Raw genomic sequence first — 24,003 nt, forward strand, 5'->3', positions numbered from 1 at the left:
AACACGGAGACGGAGAAATCGTTCTTTAGCGAGCAACACATCAAGAGCTGCACTTCCTCTGCTTTCAAATATTATTTGAATGAGGAATACGGCCGAGCAGCACCCATAAAGCATCTCTGCTTTTAAAGCTCCACCACAAATCTTTGTGCTGACTTCTTCGTGGCATGAAGGAGATTCAGCCAAAGTACTTTCCCGAGAATCGGTTTCAATAAGACACTGCGTGGTTGTAGCGGACATTCAGGGAAAAAAGAAGAAGAAAAAAAACTTTCAGTAATTGACTTATTTTCCAGGAAATTTTCCAGTCTAAAAAATCTTAAAACAAGATCAATTTACTTGAAGCAAGGCTGCATAACGTATTAAGACTTGTTTTCAAAGATATATAGATAAATTATCAATCTCATAATTTAGATTTGATGTGTGTGTGTGTGTGTGTGTGTGTGTGTGTGTGTGTGTGTGTGTGTGTATATTGGGCTACAAAACTGATTCATGTTATTTGACTACATATTATAATATGTGTATTAGATTTAATCTTATAATGAGGCAAAAAAAAATCCCACTGGAGAAAAAAAAACTTCAGACAAAAATAAAAATGACTGAAGAAACAGAGATCTCAGAGACTCAGAGAGAACCTGAGCCTAAAGAGAAAGTAAATGTACGGATGATGCAGGAGAAACCCATAGACGATCAAGAGGAAAACCGAGGCTTTAATTCCTCCTCATGACACGTGAGACGGAGCATGCCAATAATTAAGGAAGGAATTTAACTATTTCTGATTTCTGTTAATGATTCTGTTTTGAAAAGAATGTAGACAAACTATTAACGAAACCAAATGTCTTGAAAAATTGTTCGGTTCCAGTATTCTCTTTATAAAATGAAACCGGTTCTTGATTGCCAAGCTTATTATTTCTGGAAGTTCAGCAGATTTAATTTATTTCACTGAAACAATTCCATTTCTAAGAAATAAACGTTGGCCAGTACATCAGAGCGTATGTGCTAACAGGCTTGGGAAAATGGATTTCACTGCATTTAATGCAACAACCAAGCAAATCCACCCCATTCATATAATCTGACCATCTGCTGAACATCAAGCTCATGACATCTGACTTATCCAGTGTGATACAACACTTCATTCCCTGATGTTCCTTCTGTTCACATAACCTTCTCTGAACTGTGACGGATGCAGGGAGAGCTAAAATATTAATCACTCAATTATGGAATTAACATCAACAAGAAATGACATTTGCAACCTATTTTATTTCCATAATGTGGTATATTTCTGAGTGAAATGCACGCAAGGACTGTCTGAACGGCATTGTTTTCTTTACAATAATGCGCAACTGATGAGGAAGAAAAATATAGAGAGAAAAAAGCTATATGATGGAAATAACTTTTACTGTATCTTCTGATCACACTGTTCTTCATCAGTATTTTTGTCTTGTTTTCCAGTGCAAATATGTACAGATTCTTAAGTCAAGACACATTGAGAAATATGCCTATTTTCTGAGAAAGTGGTAAAAATGAAGGGAATTTATGATCAAAACGAGATAAATATCTCCACTGGGTTCATAAAAATCTACTTAATTCAAAGGAAAACAAGTTTTCAAACCCCATTGACAGATATTTGTTCTTGTTCTAAGCATAAACTCACTTAATTTTTTCCCACAAGAAAACTGGACTTTAACTAATGTCATTTTGCATCTCCAAGTAAATGTATCTTGTTTTAAGGATGTTTAGATTTGTACTGGAAAACGAGACAAAAATACTGAGGAAAAACATTTTTATTTTTATGATGCTCTTTTACAAAGTCTTGATATTGTTTTGGGGGTGTACTAGAACATGCTCTCATGCTTGGTGGTTCGTAAATCGCATTATCTTTCACGTAATGTACATTATTACCATACCTTTCTCCCCAGCTTGACACAAACGACTCGATTAGTTCCGGGTTTGATGAAGGCCCGCCTTCCGAAAAACTAAATGTGTTGTGATTGGTTAGCTGTCCCAGTGCGTTGTGATTGGCGAACAGCTTAGACGGTGTTTCAGTACTGCCCCCCCCCCCTTGCCAAAACAGGAAGTTCGTCAATATTGCCATATCAATTCAGACCCGAGAATATGGAACAAGAGGATCGCGCAGAACCTTTGCACGCACGGATATTGCAAGACATATTAAAGTGTAGTCTATGAGTAACGTTATTGTTTTTTTTGGCCAAATCACGTTTTAGATAGGATGTCAGCAACAGCTTAAAAATAACTGCATTTACTATGTACAGATAAGTGCTACGGCAATATGTATTATGTTTATTGTTCTTTAATTCTAACATTATAGCATGAATTGCAGTGAAACTTGTTATTCAGTTGAATTTATTTATACCATAGTCCCACAGAGTTACACTATTTGTGGCGGCATATATATGCAAATTCATTCTCTGCCAGCAGGAGGCGCTGTTGGAGCGGGAGAGAGCGAGGTTTCCCCGATAATGCTGTACACAAAACAGAGCTCCGCTCACAAACGGTGCTTTATCAGACATTATATGCAAGATGAAATGAAAATTACATCCAAAATTTTCTGAAAACACAGTGATATAAAAACACCCGTACTGGGTTTCGATTTTGAAACGTACAGAGCTCAACCAAGCGTTCTCCCCACCCGCCAACCAATCGAATTTCTGTAGGCGGGATTTATTTGAATAATATTCTAATGGGCCGCTTTGTGACATCACAAACACCGGAAAACAACGCTGTAGTCCAATTGAGCCATTCGTTGTAGTTCTTGAAAAGGGATCTTTTAAAAAGAGTGGACTTTGAGATTTGTAACTTTGTAGATCTTTTTATGCCCAAACATACACACTACACACCGACTACAATTCATAAAGTGAAAAAGCATATTAAGACTTTCTGCTCCAATTTAAGACCTTAATTTGTGGAAGGGAAAATGTAAAAATTTTTAAGACCTGAATAAACCCTGTAATATTAATTCTAATAATTCCTAATTACATTCATGTTTTTCACAGACTGGCTGTATTGCATTTTCATTTGAGCCAAATACATGTTTGCTGATATTTTTAGATCATCAATGCGTTTCTGTACTCATTATGGATAAAAAAAATGGTTGTCAACTAATATTTTTTTGTCCTAGTTTTCGTTAACGAAATGAACACTTCTCGTAACCTCATCAGAGACATGTTTGAAGCAGGGAAATGGGGCTGGTTTCGCGTACCTTTGCGCAGGTTGGCGAGCGGCTGCAGGATCCCCCTGCGGAAGGCAGCCATGGGGTCCTGCACACAGGAGCGCAGACTGAGCATGCTCTGCAGGTGCGGCTCTTTCAGCAGCAGCTCTCTGTATGCGCTCAGCTGATGCGCTCGGCACAGGAGAGCAGCCACGCTGTGCACAAGCTCAGGAACCAGACACGTGTACGTGTTATCAGCCTGACAGTAATGATACGCCACCACCTGCAGAGAGAACCAGAGACAGCCTTAGAAACTTCATATTCATCTGATTTACATTTAGACTCATGCAATATTTGCTATTACTTATATTGTATACAGCATATATTGCCATATTTATTTATGCAATTGCTCTGAAATGGCTTTTTTTTTTTTTTATCAGAGGAACAATTATTTCAAACAGTCATTGTAGTGAAGCAATTCAAAATGTTTAATGACTAACTAGAATACTGCACAAATCTACTTAAAATAAACAATGCATGTTCTCCACAGTTGTTCACAAAACAAAAGTTCATCAGTCATTTATATGCACAAATACAACAATACACTGTAAATATACAGTAGCTGACAATTGAGTATATGAACATACTGACAAGAATGTCTACAAATAATTTTTTTAAATTAATATTATGTATTAAAATGTAATATATAATGTGATGTATAATATAATATAGTTGACACACAACTTCACAAATATTAAAAGAAAACAAAGGGAACATCTTAAGTAAATTCAGATGAGTTTACTACGATTTTACCCTAGTTTTTCCTTTTCTGCTGTAAAATAAAATACAATATAAAAAATAAACAATAAATAAATAATAGAGGAATTAATTAAACATTATAATATAATATATATCATAATGCTATTTTTGGCTACACGGTTGCTGTCAGAAACAGTGTGGCATGGTGGCTGACAGATCAAACTCTTTTTAAAACTTTTGGTTTTTATAACAGGGCTGTCATGACTGGCTGCTGAACTGAAGCTCATAACAGAACAGCTTGAGGTCTGTGAGCCCTTGAGGAGCTGCTCTCAATCCATGTTGATCTAACACTGAAGCTCAGTATCATCCCACAGTTTGCACTTGATAAATAATGCAGCTCACAAATGAGAGTCTTTCTGACCCGTCACTGCCATCCAGTCATCCTGCAGCTATAAATGATAAAAGTTCAGCAGCCTAATGGATAAAAACACGAGGATCTTAACACAGATGGACAAAGATCATTAAATGAGGAACTAGTTTATATGCACAGCATAAACTGATTTAATCACATCACACGCAACTTCACAAATATTAAAAGACAACATATGGGAACATAAGTAGATTCAGATGAGTTTACAGTGATTTTACCATGGTCATGCCTAAAAATACCTCTTTTCTTTTAAAATCAATGTAATGCTCGACCTCAGTTGGCTTATTTCGTAATTCTTTATTTAGTTCCTCCCTTGAAAAATCTCCCATACCCAAAGGAGGCATGCATCGGATCTAAGAGAATGAAAGTGAAATATTTCTCTGTGAAGTGAAGTGATGTCCTAACAGCAGAGTTCACCACCATTCACAGGAGTAACGCTCACGGTTTGTTTGGCCAGAGACGGGTGAGACAGCAGGACACCTTCTGAGGGACCCTCTTAATTTGTCCCGATTTATTATTGAAAGCTGTGTTTGACAGATGGGGATATTTCCCATTTGGACAGGTGGGGTTAATAGGAACGGCAAGCTCCTCACCCTGAGATGAGGTCTGGGAAAAGAGCATCAATCTAAAGCTCCTTCAGGTGGAGGGACCATTAACTCGCTCGCTTCGAGCCACACTCCAAAGCACACATTAACTGGCTCAATCTCTCGATTGCTGTGCATTTCCCTCGACCCTTCGACATGCTGATTAGACCATCATCACGCAGGATTTAGACACTTAGCAGTAACTAAACCAGGAGCAGAACTGGATATTCTGCTTTATTGATCTTTAAAATATTCAATAATTGCAACTTTTGGACTCACAAAGTCTACATGTCTTCAATATAATAAATATAATATAATAATAAAATTATAATCAACATGAAACACTGCATGCAACCCATTTTACTTCCGAAATGGGAATGAAAAATTGAGTGAAATTTGATATTCAAAAAGAATAAAAAAAGAAAAAAAGCATAATGGAAGGACTGTATGGAAGGATATTCTATAATAATATTATAATGGAAACAAAATCATCATGAAACATTGTGTGCAACCCATTTTATTTCTAAAAATGGACATTTAAAACAACAGGATATAATATAATATAATAATCAACATGAAACAATGCATGCAACTTCTGAAATGTGAATGAAAAGATAAAAAAGATAAAAAAGCATAATGGAAGGACTATAGGGAAAGATATAGTATAATAATATTATATAATATTATAATGGAATCAAAATCATCACGAAACATTGTGTACAACCTATTTTACTTCTGAAAATGGACATTTAAAACAACAGTATATAATATAATATAATCAACATGAAACAATGCTTGCAACCCATTTTAATTCTGAAAGGGGAATGAAAATTTGATATTCAAAAAGAAAAAATGTATAATGAATGATGCATTTATAAAGCGCTAAAGGAATGACTATACGAAAGGATATCATATAATAATATTATATAATATTATAATGGCAGCTAAATCATCATGAAACATTACGCGCAACCTATTTTACTTATAAAAATGGACATTTAAAACACCAAATATAATATATTATAATATAATACAATGCAGATGTGCGGTCTCTTCCTGTCTAAGTGGGCAGTTCTTAGGCAGAATGTTGAAAGTCAATAGTCTGGTGTGTCTAGAAGACTGACCGCCTGCGTGTATAATTGCAAACAGGTATCATAAAGATAATCAATCCTCCATCAACACAGCATCAACTGCAAATACGTGAATTAATCAGTCAACAAACTAATGGAGAGAGCTTTACTAATCAGCTTGCGCTTATGTGACTGATGCATGCAGGGACTGACTGGAATACACCCAATTTCATTTGCAAAACGCCACTCACTCATTTGTTAAAAATGTAGCATTACGCAGTAAACTGATTAGTGGTGAGCCTCTAATTAAGTGCTTTTGTCTTATCTGTGGATGTGTAATTTGCCGCTGTCTGCTGCACGTTTGCCGTCCCTGAGCCTCGGCGCCCACGTGGCTGCAATTCTCTTTAAATGCGACCAAATGACCACCCTGCTCACCTGTTGCCATGGTAACACACGAGGGACGGCATGTCCCCCAGGAAACATGGTTGATACATCATTTAGCTTACATTGTGTTTGACAGAGGACAGCTCGGCCGATTAAGACGGAGACACACAGAGCTCGACTGAAATCCTAAGCACTGCGCTTCAAGTCCCCGGGAGATGAACTGCAATATTGGATGAGTCTCTGTAGCACACCCTGTCTGATGTCACTCGAGAATCTCACATCAGTATTGAAAGAGTCTGTTTGTCAGAGTCTCTGTAATGCGTACCTTTACATTTAGAAAACACAAGCTGTGATGACATAGATCTATCAAATTAATAATACTGTACATGTTGCATATGCTAAAATAGGTAACACCAAACCGTCTGCATCCATCTGAATAACTATCAGTTGCTTAATCAGATAATTGGATGTATAACCTGTTAAAGGAGTGGTTGATTGACTTTTTTTTTTCTAGGCTTGATTGTGTTTCTGGGGTGCAGTCTAACGTGTTAATGCTTCGTTTGGCATTTATGTGCTGTTATTTGTAAATGCTACTGCTTCTTTTATTCTGATTAAAGCTTTAATACAGTACGGCAACGCCGTATAACGCTTCTCATAGCTACAGTACAGGTGCATCTCAGAAAATTAGAATATGGTGAAAAAGTGTGTTTTTTCACCATAGTTTTTTCATCACAGATTTGTACATAGAATACAAACTTCATGTTTTTATTATTGGAATAAAATAAAGTAAAATTAAATAAAATAAAAAAATTAATAATACATTTTTAAAAATAATAGTAGATCTAAACCTTTGGTTCAAGTTCTACATAGAATACAAAATTCATGTTTTTTGCTGCAGGAAAAATTTAAATTAAATAAAATAAAATAAATAATAAAACCGGTCATGGGTTCGAAGGGAATGCAAAAACCTATGTATAACTTGTATGTAATGCAAGTTTCTTTGGATACATGGATACATCTGCCAAAAAACTAAAAAAATTAAAACCAAATAAGTTGTAACCAAACTTATAACCAAAGCCCTTGGCAATAAATCCTGTTGCTATATGCATAACGTCTGGTGTGACCGCACCATTATAACTGCACAAAGAATGTTACACAACACAATCATGACTTTCAAAAAGCTGGATCGATATAGAGGAGGTCACTGAACCAGTACTAGTTTAGTTATTCAGAGATTTAATGCACAGATCGTGACTTCAGCAGCCACTGAGCTCAGCAACACTGAGAAGAAGAAAGAGGGTCTTTGGGTTCACGGCATCTCAACTTCAGCCCTCTGCATTTCCAAAGGCTGAAACACACCGTTCCAAACAACAGCGCTGGCATCGCTCCAATCCCTCCTCTATGAACTTCAAAAGCTGAAGCAGACATATACAACACATCCTAAGGAACACAAGACGGCATCGCTGGGATTCTCTCGCTTCAAACAGCGAGCGCTAATGAGGAACCTAAGACTGCATTCACACTGCAGGACCAATTTCACATATTTATGATTCCTTTCGACCAGTTGAACAAATCAACCTGCACCACACAATGAATAGGTCAGGGAAGTAAATAAATCTGCTGAATAAATAAAGCTGTCCAGTGGGAATAGAATAACCGCCTCCCAACACATTTGTAATTGTAATGATTGGAAGATAAATTACTGTACTTTAAGACATTCAACACTGGGAAATTAAGTGTTCTTCCTTCCCACACAAACATTCATTTATTAACATTTACATTTATGCATTTAGCAGACGCTTTTATCCAAAGCGACTTACATTGCATTCAAGTTACAGTTTTTACATTTTAGCAGCTCTTGCTTTCCCTGGGAATCGAACCCATGACCTTGGCGTTGCTAGCGCCATGCTCTACTATTTGAGCTACAGGAAAACATGTTGAAGGATAAAGAAGTCTGAAAAACGCTGAAGAGTTCAACAGTGTAAATGAGACCTGAAACGCTAAGACACAAAGCAACAGCGTCTGATGTAATTCTGCATCCTCTATCATAAACATGTCAGTCTGAGGGGAAATAGATCACCAGACTGAGGCGCGGGTCCTCCATTAAAACTGTGACATCACCACACATTCATCGAAGTCCATTAGCAGCATTACTGCACAACTGCATATGCTCTTCATATAACTTCCGTGAATCACCAGTCAGTCTGCGTCAAAACATGCTGCATGTCTGTCTGAGGCAGTCCGCAAAGAAACAAATCTCCAAATCTATTTGAAAGCAAAAAACTACAACTAACCGAAAATCATTTAATTATCTATTAGCCTGGTCTTTGCAATGTGCACGAAGAAACTTTGGTCACCTTGCAGTTGCATAAAACCTATTTCTATAAACAAAACACGTGTGAAATCATCTGAGTCACTGCTAATGACAAATAAAGCATTCAGCACAAACTGTCCAAAGCATAAGAGCACTTTATATTAAATACCTGAAAGGAGGTCACAAGAATGTAGTTTTCCATTTATATAAGTGGTCAGTTTGCTGTAAGTACATTACTATGATGTAAACATTTCTATTTTGCTAAATTTGTCTGCCAAGCAGAGTTACTAATGATGCAAATTAATCACTGAATCAGAGCTTTTGATTGAATTGATTGATTATAATGGGACAGTGTGAAGTGATTCACTGAAATGAATCACTTATCAACCCTAATGCTGTTCACTCTACTGAAGTTTAAACGAGTGTGGCGCTATTAAAACACTCTCATACTCATGAGCCACATGACAACTAAATCCACAAGTCCACACCACTGCTGTCCAGCAATTAACATCTTGTAAAGTGAAAAGCTGCATGTTTGTAAGAAACAAATCCATCATTAAGCGTTGTGTTGAGTCCATAATCCATAATACAGTAACCCTTCCTCCAATGAAAAAGTGGTCTGGTCTGAATCAGGAGGGAAATCTGCACAGATCAAGCACGGTTTACAGTCCAAAACAGTTCTGAACAAATATGTGGGTGGATTTTGATTTGAAGGACAAAGGGGATGGAATTTTTGGAGGAAGGGTTATTATAGATTATGGATTTGTATCTTAGCCCGGAGAAAATGGTTTATGGCACCTTAATAATGGATTCATAAGACTTTTGGCTTTTCAAGATGTTAACTGATGGACTGGAGTGGTGTGGATTATTGTGATGTTTTTATCAGCTGTTTGGACTCTCATTCTGACGGCACCCATTCACTGCTGAGCATCCACTGGTGAGCAAGTGATGTGATGCTACATTTCTCCAAATCTGATGAAGAAACAAACTCATCTACATCTTGGATGGCCTCAGGGTGAGCACATGTTTACTTCTGTATCAATAAAAGCATCATGAAAAGCCTGTGTGTGTACCTTGGCAGCCAGGCGTTTGACGGCCTCCTCACGGCGCACCTGCAGCTCAGGTGTGCTGGGACAGCTGCTGGATCGCAGGGTGTTGGTGGTGCTGGGCGGAGGGGTTGGCTGAGGCGGCTGACTCAGAGGCGGATCTGAACTCAGCTCCCCACCTGGACATGTGACAGATGAATATCAACATGAGCACAAATATCACCAGCTGCTGCGATTCTACTGAGACGAGTCAAACATCAATACACAAACATCTCAGACTGTCTAGTATAAGGACAATCATGGACAGAGAACCTTTTAAACTATTTAAAATACATTTATTTAAAAGTGGGAATTTAAAATACAAATATACTGGAATGATTTTTCTTACTGTTTTGAATATACAAGCATCAAAGCCATTTTCTCTGTTCTGAACATGCAATTTAATGTTTCTTGCCATTAAAAACTAAATGCAGATATTTTTTACACAATTGATACCATGCCTCAGAAAACATAAACTAAATTTTTTTTTTTTAAGATTTGAATACTATTTATTTGATATTTGTTTTTATTGTTCAGTTGAGACTGAAGTACACTACACTTCAAAAGTCTGGAATCAGTACGTTTTATTAGAATACGCTAAATTGATAAAAAGTGACATTAAAGACATTTATGATTTTACAAAACATTTCTATATTAAATAAATGATGTTCTTTTGAACTTTCTATTCATCAAAAAATCATAAAACAATGGTTTCTGCAAAAGTATGAAGCAGCACATCTGTTTTCAACATTAATAATAATCTGAAATGTTTCTTGAGTAGCACTTGAGCATATTAGAATGATTTCTGATGGATCATGTGACCCTGAAGACTGGAGTAATGATGCTGAAAATTTAGCATTGCATCACAAGAATAAATTACATTTTACGATATATTGAAATAGAAAACAGTTCTTTTAAATTGTAAAAATATTTCCCAATTTTACAGTTTTTACTGTATTTTGTGAGCAGAAGAGACTTCTTTCAAATGCATTAATAAATCTTACGGAGCACAAACTTTTGAACAATAGTGTGTCTCATAAGGTAGTGAATGCAAAAAAGGGAAATTGTTCAAAAAACATTCTTATTTAACAATTCGTCAATGCAACAATTGAAATAAGAATGATTTCATGAGCATTTTACACAAGCATTTGTGCCAATACTCAGGCAAGTGTGTTGTGAAACAACGTACAAAACTCACTTTTTGGAGATGCGCTCGGGCTGTTGGATGCGATTTGTCGCATGCGGCCCCCATGGCAACTGAGGGCCACCAGGCGGGAGATGATGGCGGTTTTGCCGAAGCCCACGTTGCCCACAATGATGGACCCGGAGCTCTCACCTGATTCGCTGGGCCTCAGGTTATCCTCCAGCTGCTGGAACAGCCAATCACGGCCCACGAACACAGAGTCTGTGGTGATGCTGGGAACCTCAAACAGCAGCGGCTTGAGCATGATGTCAGTGGGCTTGTACGGAGCAAAGCGGGCTGCAAAATCACAGAAAACATGCAGGTTTACTCATATGCAAACAAAACTGAACTGCTGTTTCTTAGTTTAAGCTTTATCTGCATGTCTTATTCTACTCCACCACTGGCTAGACCTTAGAAGGAAGGTAATACTTAATAAAGCTATAAAAGATCACATAATCATAGTTTTTTTCAAGTTTTTAGTTTACCTTGTTAAATGTGCTTTAAACACCCTCATTGTCACTTCAGAGTGAGTTTTTATTGTGCATGAGACAAAATATGTGTGAAAGTACATAAAGAAGCCATAATCGGATGAGGGTATAAAGCGCTGTAACATTATATTACAGACTTTCATCACTTTTAGTAGCTGTTTGTGTGAATATAAATAAACATGGCTGTGTGTGTAGGATATTTGTGTGTCCCTGATATTGAGACATTAGTGTCGTACATGCACACTTTTATCGTGGTGAATCTATGATATAAAATAATTAGTTGAGCATGAAAAGTAACTTTTTGAGTAGCTTGTTTAAGTAACTGCATAAAAAGTAACATAAAAAGTCACAAACATGCAACAGTTTTATTTAGTTAAGTGATTTTTGGGTTAATCTCACAAAGAAAAAAAAAATCTAGGATAGTGCACAAGAGGGATTCATTTTTAATTAATTAATTTTGCATTAAAAAAATGCAAGCTTTGCTTTAATCAATGATTGTGCTTAAATATGTCTTCAATAAAATACTGACATGTACAAAGAATGATATTTAATATTTATAAACTATACGTACACATAAGCATGTGCTGCATTTCAGATGAAACTGAATCCATCTATCTATCTATCTATCTATCTATCTATCTATCTATCTATCTATCTATCTATCTATCTATCTATCTATCTATCTATCTATCTACCACCCTCACACACCTGATACACGGCCTGCAAAACTTGGAATAAAAACCACTGGAGCTGAATGCTGCACTGATAGGAGCTGATGTATCTCTGCTGCCACTGGCTGTGATTGAATCAAACCTCTGATGTTCCTCATTATTTATCAGAACATTCAACAAGGTCAGAATAACAGCTCAACACTGACACGCACGTAGCAGCTCCAGCAGAACACACATTAGCTCGACCCTCAGGGTACACCAGCGTTTATGTAAGAGAAAGAGACAAACAGATGGACAGAGAGGAAAAACATGTATTTAACTATGTTCTCTTGCAATATTAATGGACTTAACCATTTAAAACATGTCCTTTCACCACAAGAAGTGTATGGAGAGGGTTTGCTTATTCGCATCCAAGTCCTGAATATGTAAATGGATCTATACAGAAAGTCTCTCAAAATGTTATAAGTTTTTACAGATGACAAAATAAAAAACCAAAAGATCATTTAACAGTTCCAGACTGTACAAGGGTGAATCTCACCAAACCAATCAAATAAAAAATATTTAGGTAAAATTTTATTTCACAGTTAACAAAAAATATAAACGCACACCTAAATGTTGTGGGGAAAAAAATAAATAAAAAAAAAATCACAAAGAGTTGTATAGTTATACTTTCTTTTTTGGGGGTCAAAATTTATGCCAAAGATCAAAAAGAAGATTGAAAAAATATTTTACATAAAGACAAGGCAAGTTTATTTATATAGCACATTTCATGGTAATTCAAAGTGCTTTACATAAAAGGGAGTAAAATAGTAATAAAAATAAATAATAATAATAATCACAACAATAAAAATAAGGAATAAAAAAAAGTAATAATAAAAACAAGGAATTTAAAAACAAATATTCTCAAACTTTGTTCAAACTCTTCCGCACTAAGTGAAAAAAAACCTTCCAAAACACCTAACTGTTCCACTACTTCACCCCCTACTTACTTTGACCATCATATCTGACCTATTCACTAAAACTCGGGGCGTGCCCCTGTCTGTAATGGTAGTAATGGTAGGAATTTAGAGTTGGTAGAGCAATTTACGACTAGAATCTCCCTTCTAGCGTCTCACATTCTCTCTGTATTTCCTATACCTTCAAATATAGGAAATACAGTGAAGTGAAAAACTCAAAAAATGCAAATGCCAAATCTTGCAATATTTCACTTTTTTTCAAGCTGTGTGACAGAAGCATGTCATTCAGTGCACATATATTTGCCTCTACGGCTGCCTTAGAGAATGCATTTTGGAAGTACCTTTGTCGTGTGGACCTCTGCCGCCGGTGTTGTGCCAGGGCAGGCGGATGGACGTACGCAGGGGGGTGTTTCGCTGTTCATCAAGATAGCTCAGATCCTCCAGCTTAGTGGAGCTCGTCGCTGCACAAAACACAGAGAAAAACAGCAGCTTAACATTATGGGTAGAATCAATGCATAACAATAAGATCAAGATCAAGGCGTTTAGCAGTGTTATTAACATTTTAATAGTTTTGACTATAGTTTTAGTTAACAATAACAAGTAGTGAAATCATGGGCCCTGCTATTTAAAAGTGACCACAAGCGACACTGAACTGTAATAATAACTGTTTTCAAACAGGTTTCCCTCTGTCTGATATTGTAGGGAAAAGTAAGATATATTGATGCCACTTAAAGAGGATGAATGTGAAACAGATGCCCACTGCAGTTCTCTACAGATTCAGGTCTGGGTTAAAGGTCGCCGACCGCAGCGGTTGCATTGACCATAAACGTAAAACCGTGGCGGGAGAAAAATGACATCATCCTGAATGCAAATCACCAGCAGCGACCGTAATAACCACAGTAAAGAATGAATGGCAAACAGAACCAGGTCACTGAGCAAACACACACACTGAACAATCAGAGACGTTTCAAAAGCAAAGCAAACCATTTAAATCAAAGAGAAGTGAAAAACTCAAAAAATGCAAATGCCAAATCTTGCAATATTTCACTTTTTTTCAAGCTGTGTGACAGAAGCATGTCATTCAGTGCACAGCCTCTAATTTGCATCCATGCATCGCTGTCTAAAACTAATGCACCAGCAACCTGTTTGCTCTGAAACTACTTTCTGCTCTGGATACTTACAGACTGACGCGTTCTTCAGGCAAAGACAGACGCATCCCAGCAAACCTTCGTTTCCTCAGGGCACCTCCATGTTCACCCATTCACATTCAACTGGTGAACCGCACTGCACAGCCCGAGTCGCTCTCCCCGGCTTCACCGCATCGCTGAACGCATCCACAAAGCATCCACACAAGAAAATCACAGCCGCAGCTCTCCGCTCTGCAATCCCAACGAAAGAACGGACGGAAAAAAGGAGAGAGATGAAACGGAGGAGGAGGTCTCTCTGTCTCTCCTCTCCTGCAGAGCGGAGGATTGCAGCCGGAGGAGAAATAATCTACGATCCTCCCAAAGAAAAAGAGTGAAAGCTAATAAAACAGAGCTGAAGGAGAGTTTGGACAGGAGGGAGACGGGTGATGGAGGGAGGAGCTGGAGGTGCAGAGCGAGTGAGCGAGCACATCAGCTGCGCCCCTTTCTGACATCAGTGAACTGCTGCATTTCTCATTCATTCAGCTTTAAACAACCTCACTGTGTCACATGCAATACTACAGACTAGGGCTGGGTATATGACAGAAAATCATTTTTTGACCAATTCAAGATATCAGTTTCTATTTATTTTTATAATTTTTTTGTCATTTAACTAGTCAATTTATCTACAACATGATTCAAGTAACATTTTCTATATTAACCATCTAGTTAAAGTAAGCTATATTCCGAGTGCATTACGCATGAAGTTGTCAACATGGTGTAAATGTAAAACAAATCACTTATATGAAATATGAAGGCACATATTGTACAAGTTTAAACATAGTATGTTCAGAAATAACACAAGGAAAATGCAAAAAAATAAATAAAAAATCTCAAGTTAACTCAAATTTAAAGGGTCATCGGATGCCCATTTTGCACGAGTTGACATGATTCTTTAGGGTCTTAATGAAAAGTCTAAAACATACTTCGGTTAAAATTTCTCAATGGTGGTGTAAAAAACACATTCTTTACCTTGTCAAAATCAGCTCTGATTTCAGCATGCTGTTCTAGTCCATGTTTCTTTAAATCCTAGTGAGCTCTGCTGACTCCGCCCCTGACTCTGTGGCGTGACGAGCAGACCATAGATATGTGTAGATTTCCTATTCGACCGCTCCAGATACATTGACGCATCAGCCATCTCGCATTCACCATAATAATCAATGAATATTCAAAGATATACAAGTGTATATGTATTGTTGTAGACGCACGCAGTCAGTGCACTCAAAGATTCGCAGACTGTTCCAAAAATTGCGTATCGCGGCCCATAGAAATGGTCCATAATGAGGCATCTAGATATTTATGGAGCATACTAAACTTCAGCGCGAAACTGGCTAACTAGCACATTATTAGGAAAGGTGATTTGCAAAGATTCATAAAAAACCCTTATACTTCTGTAGCTAAAGCTGGATCACGAATGATTCGGGCAAACATAGATGCATTTATGTAGATCGGGGATCGGAGCATTCACTTCAAAGCGAAAGTAACGTTAATCCTCTGCGTCTTCAGCGGCTCAGATGTCAGGAGTAAATTTTGACTGCTATACATTACATTCAACAACAGAACGCCTCAATCGCTTAATCGGAGGCATCTTGTCTCTCAGCTCTCAGCTCACTCAGGGCGGGTCTAAGGTAAGACGCTAGTGTCAATCAACTCTCGTGGGAGCTGTCTGTACAAAACTACGTCATTCTGACAGGAACCTCAGAACAGCCTCATTTGAGAAAGGGGATTTGAAAAAAAAACACTGGGTGGATTTCTATCATTATATGATGGATGTGTACACACTTCCAGCACACATTTATGTTCAAACAACTTGTAAAGTGAATTTTGCATCCGATGACCCCTTTAAAACAACTACAAGTATGACACCAGCAGTGTCACTATTATTACTGTTTTGGGTGGTTGCTAGGTAGGTGTTTGAGTGTTCTATCTGGTTGCTAAGGTGTTGCTTAAGTGTTATGGGTGGTTGCCAGATAATTGGTATTTACTAGGTAAATAATGTGTTGATAGGTGTTTATCAGGGTGTTCTGGCTGGTATATGGTAAATAATGGGCTCATGAATATTAATTACCTACATGTAATGTCCACTGACTGTCCAGTCATGTTGCCTAATTAATATTCACGAGTCAAGGGTTTGCACTTGTTCATGATTTGATCCTGTGCAGATGTGTGTGAGCTGCAGCCTTACAGATGTTCTTCACTGCTTTGGCATTGAGACTATCACTGACGTCTGCGCAGATATTTTCCATTAACATTTTAATATTAATGAATAAATAATTCAGAGGCTGCACCAGTGTGCATTCCAGAAACGCCAAGACTAAATTGTCAATGATTTAACACCAAGGTAAGGTTAAAACTAATATGCATAAAAAACAAGAAATGATTAACAGCTCAGCTCTACATAAATGTAAGTTTCTATCTACTTGGCTTACGATAACCAAACTTCAAACTTCAAGGCAACATTAAAAAATTAAATAAATGCATTTATAATCAAAAAACAATTTTGTTGAATTTCAATTAATTTAAAATCTTTAAATACCTCCTTAAATATAAACACTACAAATTAAAATTTTGAAATTCAATTTTGTGTTCAGTTTGCTACCTCAATGCAAATTCAGAAACTGATTTGGAATTTAGTAATTATGCACCTATTAATAATTACCTATTAAACATTAAAAATAATTATTATTATTAATTAAAACTAATTAATACGGATGCATTAAATTGACCAATTCCAAATTCAATTGATTTGATTTGGAATTTACTAATTATTAACTTATTAATAATAATTAACTATTAAAACATATTCATAACAAGTATTAATTCTTTAATAAATATCACTAAGGATGCATTAAATTGACCAATTATATGTTCAGTTGACATTATTTGGAAATTGATTTGGAATTTAGTAATTATTAACCTATTAATAAAAATTACCTATAAAAACATTAACAATAATTATTAATTAATACTAATGAATAAGTATGCATTAAATTGACCAATTCCATATTCAGTTTTTGATGAATTGATTAGTAATTTACTAATTATTAACCTTTAATTAATATTTAACTATAAAAACATAATAATAAGTATTAATAATTAATCATAAAGAAATCAGTTCTGAATGGTACGCAATCCTTGTGGAAAAAGCACCTTTACCTGTTTTAAATATCAATATTATGCAAATTACAGCAAAAAAGTGCTTTTACATGAAGCCAAGAGAGGTACAGTAGACTATTACTGTACATATTTTAATATCTGCTGACAGGAACGTGGGCGAAAAGAGGCTCCTGGACAACAAGTGTCTCTGCTACAGAATTTCATTAACACAGACCCAAAGTCTGAATCTTAAACATACTTTATCACTATAGTTTTACTGCCTCACAAGCCCTGCTGTTGCCTTCAGGAAATGTAAACATAGTTTATACTGTGACTCCACCGGTCAAAGCAGCGCCGCGTATCTGATGTACAACACGAATGCATATTGATAGCCCATCTGTTTTTTAAAACCCGAATGTTTCTGCATCTGCATGTGTGTGTGTGTGTGTGGCTCCAGTGCAAATGGCTGATACCCAGTGAATCATTCCACAGTGGCAGAGCTAAACCTCGCTGAGAGAGAAATCTAATCAGACCGGCTTTAATAGCAGACTGGCCCGTGACCAGCTGCACAGATTACGCCCTGTGCCCCTGCTTTCACTGAGTAATCTGCTGTTTCTATTGTTTACTTTAATAAAGGAGCCCACCGATGAATATGCATAACTCAGATGATGTCATTACTTGAATATTCATGAGGTCAGATGAGTGGGCCTTTTGAACCGGGTGACGTTAATTAACACGCTTGATTCATGTTGATAAGTCGTGTCTGAGCGGGTTAGATGCTCCTTCACTGCACCGTTGGGAAGATGCTAATCGATCTTACAAACACAGTCAGACCCTCAGGACTCGGTGTTGTTGTTCAGCATTAATGAGAGATGTTGACAAACGAATAACACATGGGTGAAGGTTTCGGCTGGTTACAATTGGCTTTAGTTCAGCAACTATATCACTCTATTGGTCACTGTGCATTCTGAACGATTAAAAAAAAAAGTTTTTGAAAAAAGTCTTTAATCAAAAATACACTAAAAAATTTTATTTAAAAAACTGTTGTCTATTGTAATATATTTTAAAATGTAATTTATTTGATGCAAAGCTGAATTTTTAGCTCCAGTCTCCAGTGTCACATGATCCTTCAGAAATCATTCTAATGTGCTGATTTGCTGCTCAAGAAACATTTCTGGTTGCTTTACATTATTGTGAAAACCATGATACATTAAAGAGTTTGGGGTAAGTAATATTTAAATAAATTAACACATTTATCCTGCAGAGGATGTAATAAATTGATCAAAAGTGATAGTAAAGACATTTATAACGTTATAAAAGATTTCAAATAAATGCAAATGTAAAGATTTAACACCGTTTCCACAAAAATATGAAGCAGCACTATTTTCAACATGTTTGTTGAGCAGCAAATCAGCATATTAGAAGGATTTCTGAAGGATCATGTGACACTGAAAATTCAACTTTGCATCGCTGGAATAAAATTACATTTGACAATATATTCACATAGAAAGCAGTTATTTAAATAGCAAAAAAAAAATTGTTCAAATGAATGCAACCTTTAGTGAACAGACAAGACTTCTTTAAAAAATTATAAAAATCTGAATTATTCCAAAGTTTTGAGCGGTACTTTAAATCACAAATATATTTGCATTTATGTATTTGGCAGATGCTTTCATCTAAAGTGACTTCGAAGTATATGTTTTTATAACACATTCCCTGGGAAGCAAACCAATGATCTTGGCATTGCTTGCTGCTCTACTGTTTTAGCTGCAGGAATAAAATAACATTTTCTTGCATTATAATAAACAGTTTAAAATTAATAAAATTACCAGGGTAGCCCTCAACACATCAGAAAATTGAAAGTGGATGTCTGACAACTTGCAACACACCTCAACAGACACTTGTGGTGCTGAGACAGCACCATTTATTTAAATGGGAGCAATGTCAAAACCTTCCCAAATCACAGCCAATGTGACCTTTTACAAGTAAAGATGTTCATGGACAAGCCACTGTTAATCCAAATATCTTTTAGAGCACAGAAACACAGACAGGGAGACAGGAAAGCATGCAGTGACACTAAATATGACAAGATGAAGGTGAAAACCACACAAATGCACAGAGCTGTAAAATGACATACTCGCTTAAACAAACCGTGAAATGAGATACGCAGAGCACTTCATAAGAAACATCATGACAGGTTATGATGTATGTTTTAAAGTGGAAGTGGGAGGCAAAAAATGACGCCCCATTATGTGATGCCCACATTAATGATGCCCACAAACACATAAATGTGAGAGCAAAATCAAAAATAGGTCAGGGTCACATTTTAACCAGAATTCAAAAGACAAAATATGCTTTGTTTAAAACCAACAAAATGTTTGTCTGGTTTAACTGTTGATGCCTCAATCAATCAATAAAATAAAATAAAAAAGTGCACTGCTAATGCTGTCCTCAAAATGTACATATTTCAACCGGAATTCAAAAGAAAAAAATATGTTTTGCTTAAAAAAAACAATTATATTGAGGTAGAGATTGAATAGTCAAAAGGCTGAATAGTTCTAGTGAAATTAAAGCAGAGCAGCCAGCAGCTCAGTCGAGCCGAACACAAGCAGCCACAGCTGAAGACACCAGTGATTCCAGATGCACCGTCACCAGAGCGAACGCTTCTCACTGAATCCTTCAGCTGTCAGGAAAGAGGAAAGCTGGAAAAAATGCAAATGTGCATGGCACGTCATTTCCCAGGATAGGAGCCAGAGTCACAGAGTGAGACATTTACCCACAAACCCAACCAAAAACACCACAAGTGATCCTTGCTCATCATGACCATGTGACGCACTGTGACCCGGAGTCCTGGAGACCGGCAGGAGAACCACTCGAGTACCAACTAAAACAAAACTTTCAATTCTGTTTCAAATTCAATTCACCAGTGTCAGTAGGAAATACCAGTTTACATTAATAATACATAATAAATATGCATAGATAAAAAGTTCGCGGAGCTGTATGGCAACAATTATTTGCCAATTTGTTTTTTGACAGCGCTGAAAAATAATTTAGAAAAATAAGTTGAGTTGATTGTTACTTGTGTTGGACTAATGAAATTCCAATTCAACATTCTATGTGATGTCACCAATTCAATTCAAATTCGCACTCATGAACTGAACAGGAGCCAGTTGTTGAATGGTGGATTGTGGCCTGCGCATGTGTGCAGCGCGGCAGAACCATCTGGATGGATGGATTAAGGACGCTCTAAAGTTTCTGGAGTGCTGCCTCTGCACAGCAGATGAAATCTTAAGCACACGTCTCTGCCGAGTCTCCCAAGACCACAGTGCAAAGAATTTCATCTCTCGCTGAAACACCATCTGCCTCCGTCTACCTTCATCTTCTGAGAGAGAGAGAGAGAAGAAAGAGAGTGTAAAAGCAAAAGAGAGAGGCAGAAATGAAAGAACATAGGCATAGATGCTTCCTAACTGCTGCTTTATATCGATACAAGTCCTGTGAGGAGACAGAGAGAGGGGTTTGATATCTGAAAACCCCTGCAAACCCTCCACCGCTGCATTGATTCAATGAAACAGCCCTGATTTACACTGACGCCTTCGGCTCGCTCTGTTGGGCATTAAAAGACAATTCAGATTCAGTAACATTATCACACTATTTAAATGCATTGGCACGTCAGTGCATTCATTCGCATGTTTTCTTAAACCATGGCCATGAATTGAGAAATAGCTCCCACGACTTTTTAATTTGCTCCCTGGTTTTAGTAAATCGTGGCCATGTTGTACAAATTTATTCCCTAGTTTTGATTTAATTCAAATGAGGGTACTAATCAGTACAACTTCCCCACAATTTACTAAAACGAGGGAACAAATTAGCACAACTTCCCCACAATTTACTAAAACGAGGGAACAAATTAGCACAACGTGGCCACAATTTACTAAAACAAAGGGAAGAAATAAGTACAATTTACACTTATGATTTAGTAGAATGAGGGAATTAATTAGTACAAGGCCACTTTTTAATAAACCGAGGCAAAGAATTAGTACTGGGCTATGATTTAGTAAAACAAGGGAATTAATGAATTATTAGTATTTGGCCCCCGATTTACTAAAATAAGGAAATGAATTAGTTCAAGGCCACGATTTATTAAAATGAGGGAATAAATTAGTACGAGGCCACTTTTTAAAGAGGTCATGAACTGAGGAACCAAAATTCCCTTGATCTTCTGACATATAAGAGGTCATTGTGCTATAAAAACATCCTGTATGTCGTTAGTCTAAAAACAGCTTATATTGAAGGCAGTCTGCCAAAACGACAGATTGTGGAATGTTCTACTCTATGATGTAATAGTGTGGATAAGCACCGCCTCCACAGAAGATCATCAACTATTGATTGAACTATTTAGCCCCGCCCACTGATTCACTCATGTAGTCTTCACGAGAGAGGCGAAGGCTGTCAAACATACACAACTGTTAGCCAATCATAGCAGTGGGCGTTTACTTGCGAGTCTACAATCCGCCACGGATATTCATACAGAGAGTTCTGATGAGGGGGGTTAAAAACAGGACAGAAAATTACATATTACTTCTAAATTATGATTTTTTTTTTTTTATGTAAAAATCTTGATAACATTATAAGTGAACCTCAGATAACAGTACAAAATAAAAAAATTAGTCAGTTCATGACCCCTTAATAAATCAAGGGAATGAATTAGTATGTGGCCAAGATTTACTAAAACAAGGGAAGGAGTTTGTTTAATGTGGCAATGAATTACTAAAATGAAGGAATCAAATTAGTACGAGGCCATGATTTACTAAAACAAAAGAATAAGAAATAAGTGCAACTTGGCCATGATTTACCACAAGTGAACAAATTTGAGCAATTTAGCCACAATTTAGTAAAACGAGGGAATGAATTGGTACGAGGCCATGAACAAGGGAAGGCCACAATTTACTAAAACAGCGGTTTTCAATTCCAGTCCTTGTGCCCCCCTGCTCTGCATATTTTGTGTGTATCTCTTATCTCAGCACAAATCCGTGAATGAACGTTCCCGAAGTGAAGTAAACTTCAACAGATTTTTTTTCTAGTGCTCAGGGAGTAGGGAGCAATGAACACTGTGTAGGGAGCATGTCAATCGGAACACAGTTCATGCATGGAGCTCTCGAGGACTGGAATTGAAAACCACTGTACTAAAACCAAGGAAAGAAATGTGCAATTTGGCCACAATTTACTAAAACGAGGCCACTAATTAATCAATAAGGTCACAATATGCTAAAATGAGGAAACAAATCCATTCAGTGTGACCATGATTTAATAAAACAAAGAAATAAATACAACTTGACCACGATTTACTAAAAAAAAAAAGAAATTCTTGATTGGTGACCACTATATATATATATATATATATATATATATATATATATATATATATATATATATATATATATATATATATATATATATATATATATATTGTGGCGGGAGGAGCAAACGACAGACACAGTGGGTGTGGCGTCAAGCCTTGGAGAGGTTTTTATTAAACAATAAAAAGGGAAAATAAAGTGTCCAAGGGGAAAATTGTCCAAATAAACAGGGAACCTGGTGTCCTCGCTGTGCCGCGGGGCTAGTGAAGGAGGGTAGTGTTCATCAGGGAAGGGTCCAGGGAAGGGGCGGAGTCCGGTGGCCGCACGCGCTCCCCTCTCGGGGCCGGGAGCGAATGGCGGCGGCGTCTCGTGCGCGGCTCCTTCCATCTCCTTGGTTCCCGGCGCTTCTGGGGGACTCGACGGGCCCGGCATCCTGGCCCGTCAGCCGCCTAACGGGTGCGGCAGTCCTGCTCGACGCACCCTTCCTGGACCCACGAGGACACCAGCGTGCATGCACGGGGAAGAGACCGGTCTCCCGAGGAGAGGCGCGCTCGGCGTTTAAACAGCGGCGGTGATGAGGCTCTATTCACATCAGGTGCGCCTCATCACACGCCGCCAGCCCTAGGTGTTCAGCGCCCCTCCTCTCTCACACACCCACTCCCGTCGGGAGCCTGGTGAAGGGCGGCGAATACGGGACGGGGTGGTGATGATGGACAGGGGGAGGCAGCTGACTCGTCACAATATATACACATTATATTTTCTTCCATACTCCATAGCATAGCGCCATACTACATAAATAAATGTGACTTGACTACTCAGAGGTTTAGCCCTGAAGATGTACTTGACCAAAAAAGCATGAAAGGAGAAATTTTAGAATTCCAGATCCTGAATGTGTTTGATATCCTTTCCTGAGCTTAAAAGAAATGTTGCTATCATCGGTCATGTATGGAAAGGTCTACACAAAATATTCCTATTTTCTATTATTTGTAATCTTTGAACATGCATGCTATCGCGTCTGCTGTTTCAGTGGCTGTATTTCAGACGTTAAGCACACTTGGCGTGCAGAAGGAGAGGAGAGACGTTCTGAAGACGTGCCCTACTGTGCGATAATACAATTATAGATTTATGTCCATTATTTTTAGAGGCTTACGGGCATTAAGAGGGCGATCAAACTGAATCAAAAGACCTCCAAGCAAGACCAGACGCAACACAGAACCCACTGTTATCTGACCGCATGAGTGCATGTTTGTTTGCGAGGATACATGTGGCCGCAAGTCCA

The 24,003-nt window shown here is 37.4% G+C and overlaps 1 protein-coding gene across 3 annotated transcripts in view; it reads right to left on the reverse strand.

Moving 5' to 3' along the window:
• The window catches only part of LOC306877059 (protein TANC1-like), a 148,757-nt gene that overhangs the window by 38,326 nt on the left and 86,428 nt on the right, over positions 1 to 24,003 (reverse strand). For all 3 annotated transcript variants that reach the window (XM_079428588.1, XM_079428586.1, XM_079428587.1), the window contains 4 exons: positions 13,429 to 13,548; positions 10,988 to 11,269; positions 9,778 to 9,929; positions 3,215 to 3,446 (listed from right to left, as the gene is read on the reverse strand). In XM_079428588.1, coding sequence (XP_079284714.1) covers positions 3,215 to 3,446; positions 9,778 to 9,929; positions 10,988 to 11,269; positions 13,429 to 13,548 — 786 coding nt within the window. The remainder of the gene's footprint in view (positions 1 to 3,214; positions 3,447 to 9,777; positions 9,930 to 10,987; positions 11,270 to 13,428; positions 13,549 to 24,003) is intronic.

This window comes from Barbus barbus, assembly GCF_936440315.1.
Source record: "Barbus barbus genome assembly, chromosome: 11".
NCBI classification, from domain to species: domain Eukaryota; kingdom Metazoa; phylum Chordata; class Actinopteri; order Cypriniformes; family Cyprinidae; genus Barbus; species Barbus barbus.